Genomic DNA, 15531 nt, shown 5'->3' on the forward strand with positions numbered 1-15531 from the left:
TTTAATGTATTACTCCCATCAAAAAACTTAATATTTTGTCTTAAACTTCTATAGTTAATAGAAATCTAGTTATTATACTTACTATATTTTCTGTAGCACAAGCTGTCAGTGTTAAATAATGTAACTGTTTAGGCACATACAGATATGTAAATAAAATGCTTTCTCCACCAAAAGTGAGGGACTAAAAAATAACAATTTAGTCAAATTTTTAAATTCTTAAGTGGTCAGTCTTTCGTAATTTGTTCTTTTTTATTATTTGATGAGATCGTGTAAAAATGTGCCACCCATATTTAAAGATAATATGACAAATTTACCAAATCTTAAGGAAGCCAGCACCAAATACCTTTTTTAAAATGTTTATTTTCTTTATTATATAAGCAATAAATATTTAGTGTAGAAAATTTTAAATATAATTTCCTATTATTACAATACCCACTGACCACTGATAAATGAATATTTTTCTTTTGTGTTCATATTTTTTTTTTCACAAAATGGGATCATGACCTGCTTTTCTTTAAACTTAATATATAATATTTTTATGTCCATAAATTGCATATTATTACTCTTAATGACTGCCTTAGTGTAGTCCAAATTTTCTGTTAAATATTTGGATTTATTTTCAATTGTTCCAGTATTATAAACAATGCTATAATAAGTAACTTTGTACATTTTCATTTATTTATCCGATTTTTTTTCTAAGGATAAACCTAAAAGTTACATTGCTGCAACAAAGAGTATGTACTTTTTTAAATGGCTTTTGATAACATTATGGCCAAAATGCCCTCCGAGGAGGAGCATATGCAAATCCACGCTCCCACCAGCAGTTTATAAAGTTGTCTGGTTCCCAACACTGGTACTAAGTATTATCATTTTTTTTCCCAGGTATTAGGCAAAAAACATTTAGATTGTTAAAGCTTTTGAGGAGACTGCGGAGATCCAGCCCATTGTGATTAATGTCTTATTACAGTTTTTTAAATTAAGTTTATTGGGGTGACATTGGTTAATAAGATTATTTCCAGTGTACATTTCTATAATACATCATCTGTATATTGCATTGTATTCTCACCACCCAAAGTTTAGTCTCTTTCTGTCACCATATACTTGGCCCCCTCTTATACCCCTCTCCCCCGTTACCCTCTGGTAACCACCATACTGTTGCCTGTGTCAGTGAGTTTTTTTGTTTCTTTGTTGCTTTCTCTTTTATATCCCACATATGAGTGAAATAATATTGCCCTTGACCTTTTCTGTTTGACTATTCCGCGTAGCATGGTATTCTCAAGATCCATCCATGTTGTCGCAAATGTATAATTTTTAGTATGGGAGAGAAAATGCTCTGTTTTACATTATATTCTTAAACAATCATGTACAGAGTGTCTTACATTATCACCAGTAATGGTAAGTTCTCTGGCCTTGGTGAAGTTGTTTAGATTACTTTTAAAAAGTGTTGACGGTCCTGTAATTTTCTGTGAAAATCATTCTTAACTACATATAATGTGATTAAAATAGAAATGGCTTATTGCGAACATCAAATTTGGAGAAACATCTTAAGGATCATCTGCAGTGGATTATTGCTTTCACAATGTCTCTATCGGTGGTGTTGTTTCTGAAATACCAGTTTCGCTGTGCTTCTAGTTCTGTGTCTGATTCATGGCACTAAACACATCTGTGTTGTATGTAATCCCTGTCATTCCCTAATAAACACAGTCTCTCCTCTCTCTCTCTGTTTTTATGCTGTTTAATTGTGCATTTCTGTCTTGTTAGAGTTCTAACTATGGAATTTCATTCTCTCATTCACCCACAGGCATCCACAACCCTATAATACGGTATATAAACATGCCCTTGCTTAGCCGTAATGGTGATGAATTGAAGAATACCCCAGTGCCTCGCAAGTCAACAGTAGCAATGCCTCCCCAGGAGAAAGTAGAAACACCCCTCAAGGTGAGCCTGGAAGCATCCCCTGGGCCAAGCGTGGAAGGGCCCCCCAGGCCGAGCGTGGAAGGGCTCCCTGGGCCAAGTGTGGAAGGGCCCCCTGGGCCGAGCGTGGAAGGCCCCCCCAGGCTGAGCGTGGAAGGGCTCCCTGGGCCAAGTGTGGAAGGGCCCCCCGGGCCGAGCGTGGAAGGGCTCCCTGGGCCAAGCATGGAAGCAGCCCCTGAGGTGAGCGTGGAAGCACCCCCCAAGGTAAACGTCGAAGCAGCCTCTGGGCTGAGCGAGGAAACGCTCCCTGAGAGTGTGGAAGCATCACCTGAGGGGAGCGATGATGTGTCCCTCGTGAGTGTGGATCCATCCCCCGAGGTGAGCACGGACTCGTCTCTCGACTCAAGCGTGGACCCAACCCCTGAGGTGAGCACGGACTCATCCGCCGAGGTGGGCATGGAAGTGTCATCATCTGAGGCAAATGTGGACGCGTTCCATGAGCCTAGCATGGAAGCGTTTTATGAGGCGAGCATGGAAACAATCCCTGAGGAGAGCACAGAAGTTTCCCCTAAGGAGAGTGTGGAAGCGTCCCCTGAGTCATCTCCCAAGTCATCCCCCGATGTGAGCGTAGAAACGTCTTCTGAGGTGAAAGTGAGAAACATTCCACAGGTTTGTCAAATGCCTTTTATTGACCAATCTTCTATTAAAATCTGTATATTTAATTTTGTATCGCCTGTGTGGTAGGTCCCATTTCCAATACAAACAACTTATTTATAGCATTCTGCAATAAAATTAATAAAATAGGCTAAGTCATTTTAATGATTTAAAATTATCTGACATTCATTGTACCAGAATTTTCCCCAAAGCTGAAGTATTAATTTTTAGTAGAAGGGAGAAAATGTAACAGTTTATATGAACTACGCTTCTAAACTCTGAAGAGAATTTTATTGAGAGATATTGCAAACCCTTCATTAGGATTTAGAAATAGAATTAGATTTTGAAGTAAAATATTTCTTTTAAATTTATTATTTCTTTGACCTGCTTGAATTGTGTATTATGAATTGTTAGCCTGGAAGAACATATTTTTTGTACCTGAATCTCATGCATGAAAGGAAAATTGGGAGTTGAAGGAGCTATAATTGTGTATTATTCAGAATGTTTTCTCTTAAAAAGAAAAGCCAGCTTCAGAAAGGTAAATGCTAGTAATTTCTTACCTGATTGTATTGCTCTGTTCAGAGATCACAAATAGACATACAGGCCTCAAACCGTGTTACCGAGAAGCAACCGTCATCACACTTACTGTGTTATAAATGGGCATCGTCTGCAAGTGGATGGCATCCACCCTCTCCTGTCAGTGCTAAGTAAGTAGCTTATTTGCAGCTGTTCCTGATATGTGTTTTACCAGGATAAAGTTTACATCAGTGTTTCATAATTGAAATAATGCAGTATGCATGGTAATGTAATTGTAAAGAAAAAACTTTTAATAGACAAAGGACTTACCTTTGTCTATTATAAAATATTATGGTCTCATATTTTATGAAATAGTGCACTAAAAATTAATTGGCACGTATTTATTACAAAACCATATCAGACTTCCCCCATTAACTATTACTTCTTCTCAGCAGGCAAATCCAAAAGAATCGGTCCCCATCGCTTTCACCGGTCATGTCAAAACAATCAACACAATGTTCTCTTTCAAGTAAAATAATTCCTGATCACGGTACTGAGTTTACACAAAGTGCATTAGGTATTATTGGAAAGAAAAAAGAGGCTGTTTCTAAACCCACTAAAAGCTCTGAGGCTGTGACCCGAAAGCATATGACCTATGATGGTAAGTTCCTTCACTGAGAAGTTAATATTTTGGCAACACAGAAAATGTTAAGGTATGCGAATGGTCAACTTCTCTTTATTCCCTAATTCAGAGACTTTAGGGAACGAACTTTCTTTTAGGTAAAGAGAATTTAAACACTGGCACAGTGTTTACTTATCATCAGAGCTTTTTACCCCCACACCCTTGTTTTGGAAAATCCATTTTTGGAACTGATGTTAAAAGTACCAGTTGAATGAGTGTATCGGTCTACGGGATCCTTACGGGCCCTTCCAGCAATGATAGTGGATGGTTCTATGAATGGCCCTAAGCTATTTTTCATCCTTGGAGAGAGCGCATGTGGCCATTTGTGGCTGAGTGGGCTTCCATCAGGAGCTGTATGTAGGTCAGTTGCCGTACATAGGCCATAACGTGTGGCAGTATGTGGGTACCTGAAAGTACCATATTGGTATTTTGTCTGTCACATGTGTTCTTAGTAATATCCATGGACATTATATAATTTTAAATACACTGGGGAATTTTGTTTTTGAAAGAATTCCACAATGAATTCTTTGTAACAGGAACAATATTTTAAATTATTCATTCTTGATGGCTTAAAATCCTCATTTTCATATGTGGTTTATTTAAAATAAAGAAATTAGTCACATGGACTAAAATATTATACTATGCCTTCATGTGATCATCTTATTTTGCTGATAGTCTTGGTTTCTTTGGTTATCTACAGTTAGCCATTTTATGATCAACCAAATATTGTAACACACTTATCAATGGTTAGCTAAACAAAAATTATTCACTAAAAATGCTGCACAAAATTTAAACTGTATGCTAGATATATTTTTGTTTAGTCAAGTATTTAAGATTTGTACACTTCCTTTGTACCACATATAAGCTTGTTTTCAGTATGACAATCTTTTTCCCCATTAAGATCAGTTTAGTCAGGCATCTCAAAACCACTAAACCAAAGTAGGAGGGAGGAGTACATTATTTCATTTTGGAACAAGTAGTTGTTAAAAAGAAACAAATTACTTCTGTTGTTGAGGGGGGGACATTGTGGTTTGAAACAAAATCTGTTACATGTAATTACTTATAGATTGCGTTTTATACATTTTAGACCGTGTACATATTGTTTTTTTTTTTAAGTTGTTGGTTGTCTTGCGCCTCTTTGTTGGACTGAGAGGCACTAAGTTGCCTAAACTAACTGTTTCACATGTTAATTGAACCTAGAGTCTGGTAATAAAAGTACACAAGGGACTATGAATGCCAAGGAGGCAACAAAAATTTTGGCAGAAAAACGGCGCCTTGCTCGTGAACAAAGAGAGAAGGAAGAAAGACTACAAAAAGAAATGGAGCAAAGGTTGGCACAAAATCATCCTTTCTATACTGAGAATCTTGATCGGGGCCCAAAGTTTGAAAGTCAGAACTTATTCTCAAATTAAATTTATTATAAATTCTCAAAGAGTAGTTGACTTTCTTCAGAAGTGAGTCACTCAGTGTCTTCTAAACAAATGTGGGAAGCATGTCAAACAGAAAAGACACTGGTATGTAGATGGGTATAGGTCCCTTTCGTGTTCGTGCGTTATGTGCCCTCAAGATGCATACAGAGACCCTAACTCATGTCAGGGTCCTGGTTCAGCAGTAGCACCTGAGTGATCACACAATCCCGTTTCTGTTGGCATTCAATGGTGTCAGCCCCTATCTTTATTCCAAAGGTCTTTTGTAACTTTAAAATTTGTAGAAGTAAAAAGTATACTTCCTCATCTTTTACTAAGGGTGCTTTCCAGTGACTTGGGACACCTGACTCTCTTCAGTTGTTGCTGGAAGGGTTTCCTGTGGGCAGCAAATCTCATGTACAATTGTATGCATTCTAACTTGATCCAAAGGTTTCTTGATCCTCCATCTTTTTTTTTTCCTGAAAAGGTTTTATTACACACAGAGGTGATAGGGCTCGGTCCTCCTTGGCTGCTGCCTTCCTCATGGCTGCAAGGACATTGCTCAGCTCCTCTCTCTTCCTCTTGGCACAGATGTGTGTCTCCGCCCTTTTCTTGATGAACTTCAGGGCCACTTGTCCTTAGAGACCTTGAGCAGCCCCATGGCATGCCACTCAGGGGCAAAGCCACACACACACACCTCTTGGATCATGTCCTGCATGAACTTGGTATGCTTGGTGAGGCGCCCGTGGCGGCGGCTGTGCCTTGGCTTGCTCATGTGCATGGTCATCTCGTGGCCCTCGTTGAGGCCCATGGCCATGGGGTAGTGCAGAGCCATGGCTGCTGCTCCTCAATGGCTGCTGTGGGTTACCTCTTGATCCTCCATCTTAAGGCCAGTTTGAGTCCGGGCCCTATCATGTAAACCTCTGTCCACTGCCTGCAAAGAGTAACTATAGTCTTGACTTTGATTTAAGTATTAAGTGTTTTTTGAAATATAGTCACATGCTTTTCATATACTTTATATGAAACCTTTGGATCAAGTTTGGGAGAAAGGAGGAGAAGGGGATATTGTGAATAGCAAAAAACTATAATTTGAAGAATATTATTCTTTGCTTCATGTAAACAGAACTGATTTAGCATTTTAAAAGCCCTGAATTAAAAGCCCTGAATTTAAAAGGTCGTTGTGGACTGGGCTTTCTCCTCTGGGCACTACCAGACCCTCCTCTAAATTATCCGTATCACACTCCCGTGTGAGGTGGGGTGTGAGCATGTCTAAGTAAGGCTTTTTGGAGAGTCCCACGTGTCTAAAATGGTTAAAAAGGAGTGATTCATTCTCTCTCTCTCTCTCTCTCTCTCTCTCTCTCTCTCTCTCTCTCATGTTTTAAGATGTAAAGTAGCCCATCACATGATAGAAGTCTTTTTCTACTCCCAAGTGCTAGTTTCCCCCATAAAAAAAGGGTGAAAATTTGCAAATCGTAGTGAATCTGCTGTAAATATAAATCGTACTTACTGCAAGCTGTATATATATGGTAGAGACCAAGACAAATACTAAGAGTTATTTAAATATTCTGTGTCATTAGGAAAGAGAAAGACATGGCAAAGAAAGCAGCTGACGACCAAGAAGAAGAGTTCTCAAAATTTAATGATAGGCAACAACTAAAGGAAATGGAAAAGGAGACAGAATGTCAGGATCAAGAAGACCAGAAAATGTTACAACAGGTTTGCTCGCTCTTTATCATGGGATGAGGACCAGGTTATAAAATTCAGTTGAAACCCAAAGCAAAAATCTGTTTCTCCAAGCAAGAAGATGAACAGATGCTGCCCTGTCCTCCCTGGGTGCATTTTTACATCACAGTCTAGCTAATACCCCACACCTCTGCAAGTCATTCTCGGCCACCCTTGGCAAAATCCTACAATGTTTTCCAACTGAAACAAAAGCAGAAAACAGCAAATTATAGATTAGCAGTCGTTTAGTTTGCCTACATAAACAACATTGCAGTTTGGTTTCAGGAAATCCAAACTGCTCACACAGATTAAACATCCTATGTGAATTTTCCCAATCCCGCATTCTATGGTGACACAGCTGCACCCCACACATGTCCCAACAGATGAGGAAAAAATTATGAATACCTCTAAAACTTTAAAGTCATCAAACACACCAATAAGAATGTCTCACCCATGTAAATTCAAATCACCAGGTAAATAAATCCCCAAACTGAGCTCAGGCGATACTCAGTTTAAATAGCCTAATTGATATTCCAGTTTTAGTGTATCATTCATCAAATTCAGTTATATGTTACATAAATAATTGTATGCATTTGCATTCCTGGAGAAGGTACCTTTAAGAATCCTCTCGGTGCTTTTGAGCAATGTAAGACTTTTGGCTCCTGTTGCTATGTTAATGGATAGCTACACAATCACTTATATACTCTGAAACTGTAGTGGTCTGAGGACCACTATTAATGATAACCCTGAGGTCCTGGAGGGGACTAACGTGATTTCTAAATCCTCAAGATAATCGTTAGCTCGGTTTTGTACATTTTAGCTAATGCTTTGAAAACCGATAATCCTTACATGTTTTATATATAGGTACTTGCAATCAAAAGATTACATTCTTTATGTTGGATAATGTTTTACTGTTTAACTTTTTAAAGTGTCGTCTGATGTCATTTTTTAAAGTGTTGTCTGATGTTATTCAGATGTCATATATTGAAATGAACCATTTTTGTACAAATTTCCTAGAAAGGGGATGCCAAAATAAAAGCTCAGGAAGAGGCCGAGAAACGCAAGAAGGAGCGGGAAAGAATTATGTTACAGAATTTACAAGAGAGGTTAGAAAGAAAAAAGGTACATTTCTCTCTCTGTTTTGGGGTTTGGTTCTTTGTTTACAATAATGTTAGCCACATGATATCAAAACATGGTTTTGAAAATCACAAATAAATGATATGCTAGCCCCAGATTGTTTCCCCACTCTATCCTCCTCTTATCCAGGGATCTGCCCTCTCCTACCTAGAAGGGTCTTTTTTATTGACCGTATCTCTCCATCATGGACCACTGGTGGCCATTACCGTGTTGCCTCAATATAGCAAAGCTCTGGGAACAAAGCTCCCTTGAACATAATTACTCAGGCATGGTAGGGGTTGGTGGAAGTTAGAGTTGCTTGTAAACCAGGCTAGAAATTGCAGCCACTGAGTGGGAAGGAGCAGAAAGTGCAGTTCTCTCTGAAAGGTGTAGGCTGTTAGTAAGGTAGGACCTCACTTTGTGTAACACATGTGGCTTGTCTGGGAGCAAGGAAGGGCCCCGGTCCTGGCTGAGGTGCTGCGAGGCCTCTGTCAGATGAATCACCCGAGGAGGCCAGAGAGCTACAGCTCTCCGCACTTTCAGGGAAAGAAGTGTATATCGGGAAAGGAATTTTTATCCCTCCCATGTGTGTGTTCTTTCTAGTAACTAAACCTCTGACAGTGTTGCAACATTGGGGTGGGTACATTCTTTTCATTAACATTGACTTCAATCATGGTGTACTCAGACTAAAATTATGTGAATAAATTCTAAGTGGTTTGCAATAATATGTGCTTAATCTACATAATGATTTTCGAAGTCTGCAAAATTAAAAGTGAGAAATCATTTGGATAACAAGTACAATAACAGGTCCAACTATCACCACTCAAGGCATTTTGTAGATAATTGTGAGACCGGGACTGGAAGAAGGAACCCAGCTGCCATCTAAGGTTGTGTGTCGGTTAAGTCTGTGGCTTTGGAGCAGTCGCTGATATTGTTCCCTTCTGGAAAATGGAAATAGTCAACTTCTTCAGGACCACTGTTTTGTTTTTTATTTGTTTTCATGTTTGATATTTTGTTTTCTTTTAAATAGAGAATTGAGGAAATTATGAAGCGGACGAGAAAGACAGATTCAAATGCCTCAAAGGTAGTCTCCGTGCTCCTACCAACAGTGCATAAGAATTCCTGTTGCTTCACATTCTTGCCGACTTTCTAAGTTTTGCCAATATGGTGGTAATGAAATAAAGTATTACATTGCATTTCCCTGATTATTAAAAAGGTTGAGCATGTTTTCATATCTTTAGTTAGCTTTATTTTTTCCCTTGTGTGAAATGCTTGTGTAGGTCTTTTGTCCAGAACTTTTAGGCTGATTTGTCTTTTTCTTACTAATTTGTAGTTCCTTAAAGGTTCTAGATACTGCTGCTTTCTTGGTTATGTGTGTTGCAGATAGCTTCTCCCATCTCATGGCTTTGTCTTTTCTGAAAGCTATCTTCTGCTGGATAGTTTCACATTGTTGAATTTATCAATTTTTGTTAATGACTGTTGGAGTTGGGTGTGTTTTCTTACGGTTTTTGGCCATTTGGAGATTTGGGTTGGGGAAGTGCCTTTTTAGATCCTTTGCCTGTGTTTCTATTGAGTCGCCTGCCTTTCTTTGGTTATGAGCCCTTTGGATGTATGCATTGCAGGTATCAGCCCCCAGACTGCAGTTTGCCTCACACTCTCATAATGTCTTGTGATGAACAAGTTCATTTGAATGAACTCAAATTTAGTAATTTTTCCCCCTATGGCTACTGCTTTGGGGGTCTGTCTCATAAGTATTTGCTTACCTCAGTGTCCTGTCTTTTCAGGACACATTTTCTCCAGATTCTGTGCTCTTTACCCTCTGTGCTACAAAACTGATGTTTTGCCGGTTTACAATTGCCCAGTTGTGGTCATTCATATGGTTATGAAAATTTAGAATAGAAATGTCAATTCTGAAAAGTTTTGGGAGTCACCATCTCAAAGATCATATAGCTCATTGGCCTATGAAATTTTACTTCAAGTAGCAGCCAAGAAGTTTTTTAGCTATTCACCAATTGGCCCCAACTTCGCTTAGTTAGGACTCCGCGTGGGCATATACCGTGTGGTGCTAACCCAAAATTCTTGTCCCCTGGCTCCCACTTAGGGAAGTCTTTCATTCTAGAGTGCTTTTCCCTAGCTGACAGACACCACTAGGACTTGTCCCCTGTAAATTCTTGGCGCCAAAGAGGTTAGATTTTTTTATCTTTTAATTGAAAGTTAGCCATCAATCCGTGAAATCTGTCTTTGAAATAACTAAGTCGGGCTGATTGAATATTTAGACGGAACCATGATTTTCTTTTTTCATCATAGGCTGTGGAAACATCCACCAAGGACATATACGAGGAGGACGAGGCAGATGATGAGGACGAGTCAGAAAGTGATGATGAGGATTCCTTCGATGGCTTACATCCATCAGGTTTTCTTGCCATTTGCGTTTTGTTAGTCACTATTTAAGAGCTAGACTTCCTAGGTTCATCCAGGGGCTCCTCCCCTTCTGAGCTGTGTGGCTTTTGGCAAGTTACTTAACCTCTCTGTATGCTCAGTTTTCTTGTCTGAAAAGGGGGAAGTTGTTGTGTCCTCCTAAGGTGGGCAAGAGATTTCAATGAGATAATCCGTGTAAGGCTAAGAGAACAGTGCCTGACACATAGTAAACTTGCAATAAATATTAGCATAGGTTGTGTTGAAAGACTGCAGATGGCAGGTCTTTCTCAGCTGAAGGTGAGGCTTACTAGCATTTCTTAGTTCAGGGCCTCCTATGGCATCCATGATTGACTACAGATGGAATGCCACTTTCCGCGGCATTGAGAAAAATTAAAATCATGTCATGATTATTAGTGTCCTCTAAAATATACTGTTGATTCCCTTATTAATAGGGACCACTTTATGGCAGCAGTAATGGGCATCTGAGAGAACACTATTTGTTCACCCTTTGTCCCACAAGTCAAGTGCTCTATTAGGTACTGGGATACAGAGATGAAGACATGGGGCCCTCAGCCTTGAGGAACCATAGCCAGTGGGGAGGTAGACATGTGAGTAAACAGTGATACTGCCACAAGTTGGTTGCATTAAAAGAAGTTTGGCCAAAATGCAATGAGAACATAGCAGTAGGAACAGGGTAGGTGTAGGGTCTGCCTCAGGGCACTGGAAAGGTTAAGGTCGAAGGTAGCATTGGAAACGAGACTGAAATAAGAGGCAGAATTGGCTAGGTGGGTAATCGGAAGGAAGGGTAAGAAGCATGGTGCAGTCCTGTCCTTGGCCTGGCATACTTTCCTGGCAAAGGAGCGAGGGCCAGTTCCTTAAAGGTGGCCCCTTTGTGCTTTGCAGGCAGGGCAGGGAGGCAGGCCGGTACGCTAGACTGTGGCCTGGGCCATGGCTGTGGGAAGCACAGCAGCTTAGGGGCTGCCGGACCTGCCTCCCCAGAGGTACGACCTGTGACTTCCTGCCTTCAGACAGGTTTCCCTCCCCCGCAGCCTGTGAAGATGACAGACTCCGCTCTTTTCTTTGTTGTAGAAACTCCAGTTATAATTAATCTTGTTCCTTTTTTCCTCTAGCTTTTGTAAATGGCATGGATTCATTTACAGACTTCAAGACAAATTTTAGAAATGTGAAGAATACCCCCAACCTGGTGTTTTTAGACCCCAGTTCTGGCCAAGTCCATAAGGAACCGAAAGCATCTTTTAAAAAAAGTGACATGAAGAACTTCAGACAAAACGTGAAAGACCCTTTGGCTAAGGCCAAGGGTACCAGGTGAATCTACTCGGCAAGCTTATCAAAATAAACTTGGTGGCATTATGATTGACACTTTTAGAGTGATACATGAAATTAATTGAGCTCTTAGTTTATACCAAACACTATGTCAGGCACTTGACTTACAGAAACAAACTAATCCCCACAACAGCCTTGCTAAGTAAGGATTAGCATCCCCATCTTCACAGATGAGGAAACTGAGATCATGTAGAAGTTCTGGGCCATATTTGCCTAACATCCCACTATTAAAGGGCAGAGCCCAAATTCACATCCAGATGCATCTGACTCCAAACTCTGTTTTGTTTACGCTGGTTAATGGTGTCTCATGAAATCAGGTCATTGATTGACTGCTGAATACCAGGCCGTTTACATTACCTATTTTAATTCTCATTGCACCTCTGAGTTCAGTATTAATGTCCTCATTTGACATATGGGGAAACTGAGAGTCACATTAGGTCAGAAGAGTAGGAACAGACTTAGAAAGGAAGACTCTTTGGGCGACTGCCTAAAAGACATTAACCTACAAGGTCCGTGGAAACGCTCCACCGAGAGGCACAGTGATGGTGTGGAAAGAGCACTGGAGCTCAAAAACCCACATTAGTCCTCCGTTGTACTGGCCATGTCCCGGGGGCAGCCTGAAGTAGGGGACAGGGTCAGTGGAGCCTTCCTGCTTCACTGCTCCTAGCCCCTCAGCATGTCAGTGGAACCTAGGTCTCTGTAGGACACAATTTGGAAACCAGTGTGTTCTGTGATGTTCAGGGCACCTTCCCCCTTTCCCATTTTATGAAAGTTCATTTACTTCCAAGGTATTTTGTAGAAGTTAATTAAAGTATAAAGCTTCTTTCAGGACAAAGCTCTGGTTTTGGGATAATCAGGATTCTAAGCAAAACATCTCTTTCCAGACTATCTACCAAAAGAATGACCAATCAAGCAGCAAAAACCAGAAAGACAATCGAAACCAGCAACACCATGGGACCTTCCAAGAGTGTATGTTCAGGGGCACAGGGATGGACCTATGACAAGATCCTAGATATTGAAAGTGAGAGCGAGCCACTTATGTCCAGTGTCCTTCCTGATAGCCAAAACCACCATCTGAAAGGTTCCACGACATTCCACCAAAGTCCCCAGACAACTTTAGATAGCCAGAAGAGAAACAAATCTGATTCTGCTCAGTCGGGTAAGGCTTCATCCCATCTTCACTTTGCTTGAAAGGCAGTTGACCTTGAACCCTCCTGTGCTTCCTGCTGTTCCAGGGTCATCTTGGTACCATGTAACTTTGGAGGTGAGGGAAAAGACAGTGGGTCTAAAAGCTAGGTTAATGTCAAAGAGTCTTCCATCAAGTTAGTTTTGAGAGAGTAAATGACTTGATTCTAAGTTTTATGTCCTTCATTTCCTGCCCCATATAATACAAAGTAGGTTCTTTTCACACCTTAGATCCCTCAAATTCCTCTGAGCTGACCCCCTGGCTGCTTTACAGCACGCCGGTTATCATTTGGGGCAGAAGGTTAGTGAAGCCGGAATTCTCCTCTCAACCTCTTTCCAAAACAAAAAGGCTTTTGTTTTTCTTGACTTGAGAAGCTCTCTTTGAAATTGAGAGGCAGCATGGGCTCATTTGGGGGTTTAGGGATGTGGGGAACATGACACACTGAGCACCAGTGTGTCAGCAACTACAGGGGGGCTGCCCAGGGTCCAGGCCCGTCCTGAAGGAAAGGCGGCCAGGGCCCAGTTACTGTGAGACCAGCATCTTCTCTACTAATCTTTCTTTTCTTTATCTCTCTGGTCAGATATGTAAACTTCGTGCAGCCTGGAAGAGAATTTATCCTCCGCTCTGGGTTTCAACTTCCAGGCCCATCCCCAAATTTCTCCACCTCTGACTTGAGCCAGGCAAAGAAAATGACCATGAAAAAAGGGGGAAATATCAAAAAGTCATTTTAACAGATCTCGGAAGATGCTCGTATCATCTTGACTCTTGCCCACGAGCAAGGGTTCTGAGTAAAGAGTTTCGTTTTCCTGTAAAAATCTCCATTATCTCTCATTCTTGTGTTTTCCTGCCACATGCGTGAGTGTGCATCAAGGGTGTCTTTATAAAATAGTAACTCTTGAGCTTTTAAAAGAATCTCTACTGAAAGACTAATTTTCTCAGTATATATTTGAAATCTTAATGTTTATTCTATTTAATAATTACATCAACAGCAATTGAAAACTCACATTTGATCTTGTAGAAAACTTAGTGGGTTATGGAAGGGACTCAGCATTGCTCACAGGGCTTTGTTGGATGGTTCCTAATATACCAATACCGAAGGGTGCAAAAAATGGTAAAGCACATTTACCGTAATGTATGTATATATGTGTATGTTGACCTCTGCCGTAGCCTGCCAGTTGAGTGCACAAGCACTGATCAATGCTGTGATCCTAGAAAGCGTGATGTTGGAACAGTTAGCATCTTTTGTGCTCTTGTCAGTATTTCCTTTTGAACTACATAATGGGGTTGGTTTAAAAGTATTTTTATTGTGTACGTAAGGCAGTATTTGGCCATTGTCTGGCGGGGTATGTTTAATTCCTCTAAATGTTTACTGTGTACAATCTTTCTGTTTGTGCCCTCACAGTCCTGCCCTTCAGTATACACTCCGGCTTGGGGCAGGCCATCGAATCCTGCTTAAAACCATGCACTAAAACTTGAATGCGGATTAGTTGTCCTAATGCTAAGTGAGTTTTCTGATGAGTCACAAATAGTTTGAAGTAGGCCCGCGTTCCTTTCTAATCACCATTCTTGGGTTAGTAAAACGGAGTAATTATTCTTTCTGATTCCCTAGTTCTTTGCTGTTCAGAGTACTGTACCTTTGTTACCGGTTAGAGCTTGGTGCCTTAGGTTTAAAAGTTATTTTTATACACTAGTTCTTTTATGTAGAAAGCAGAGACAATCATCCTAACACAGATTTGCTGGTATTTTTCTGCACAAATGTCACATGTTGAAACACTATTACACCTCCATATAAATGTGTGCTCCACGAAATAAACTTTGCAGGTAAAGCCAAGTTTTCTTTTTATTACAATAACACAAAATGTACTGGTGGTAGTATAAACGTGACACCAATTGTTAACCAGGCTATGAACACAGGCAACTGGCAAGTTCAAGAAATACAGAGGGTGCCAAAAAAAAAAAAAGTATACACATTTTAAGAAAGGGAAACTATAAAATTGTAATCCTGAATATAACAAAAGATGAATACAAGTCACATTTGATTTCTGCAATTAGAAGAGGTGCTCAAAGTGGTTCCCATCAGTGTCCAGACACTTCTGATTATGGCGAACTCCTGCTTGAGCAACGTTGACCAAACTTAACATCTCTTAAAAGGTGTAGATATTTTTTTGGCACCCCCAGTAATAATCAGATACTCTGACACACCTCTTCAGCTAGTAGGTGATTTGGCAGTTCCACCTGTGGGACAGTGAGATGTGAATTTTCAAACTGGTCTTCCTGCTTATTATTCTTCCCTGTAACGGCTCCAGCTTATACCTGACACCAGTGATTAAAGTACCTTTGTTTTTACTGTGGTAAAATTCACATAAGTCACCATTCAGTGGCATTTAGTACATTCACTGTTGTGGTACCATCAATTCTATCTAGTTCAGAACTTTTTCATCACCCTACAAAGAAACCCTAGACCTTTTAAACCTCACATTGGGTGCTTGCCATAAACGAGGAAAACACATTTGCTTTTCTCCCCCTATTTATTCATTTCAGGTGTACAATACAATGTAATAGACATTTACACC

At 40.2% G+C, this 15531-nt stretch overlaps 1 protein-coding gene and 1 pseudogene across 6 annotated transcripts in view; one reads left to right on the forward strand and one right to left on the reverse strand.

Annotated features, from left to right (window-relative positions):
- MAP7D3 (MAP7 domain containing 3) overlaps window positions 1–14937 on the forward strand; it is a 31524-nt gene extending 16587 nt beyond the window's left edge. The window contains exons 9-20 of one of the 6 annotated variants that reach the window (XM_033118682.1): window positions 1802–2583; window positions 3151–3275; window positions 3537–3745; window positions 4967–5096; window positions 6750–6888; window positions 7912–8016; window positions 9041–9094; window positions 10318–10423; window positions 11559–11754; window positions 12657–12741; window positions 13189–13258; window positions 13539–14937. In XM_033118682.1, coding sequence (XP_032974573.1) covers window positions 1802–2583; window positions 3151–3275; window positions 3537–3745; window positions 4967–5096; window positions 6750–6888; window positions 7912–8016; window positions 9041–9094; window positions 10318–10423; window positions 11559–11754; window positions 12657–12741; window positions 13189–13212 — 1955 coding nt within the window. In that variant the 3' untranslated portion in view covers window positions 13213–13258; window positions 13539–14937. Of the gene's footprint in view, window positions 1–1801; window positions 2584–3150; window positions 3276–3536; window positions 3746–4966; window positions 5097–6749; window positions 6889–7911; window positions 8017–9040; window positions 9095–10317; window positions 10424–11558; window positions 11755–12656; window positions 12932–13188; window positions 13259–13538 lie in introns of all 6 variants that reach the window. The other 5 variants (XM_033118691.1, XM_033118663.1, XM_033118700.1 and 2 more) reach the window with 5 other exon arrangements.
- LOC117024509 (60S ribosomal protein L36-like) lies at window positions 5607–6007 on the reverse strand (annotated as a pseudogene).
- Window positions 14938–15531: the final 594 nt, after the last annotated feature.

This window comes from Rhinolophus ferrumequinum, chromosome X (genome assembly GCF_004115265.2).
Source record: "Rhinolophus ferrumequinum isolate MPI-CBG mRhiFer1 chromosome X, mRhiFer1_v1.p, whole genome shotgun sequence".
In the NCBI taxonomy this organism is placed as follows: Eukaryota; Metazoa; Chordata; class Mammalia; order Chiroptera; family Rhinolophidae; genus Rhinolophus; species Rhinolophus ferrumequinum.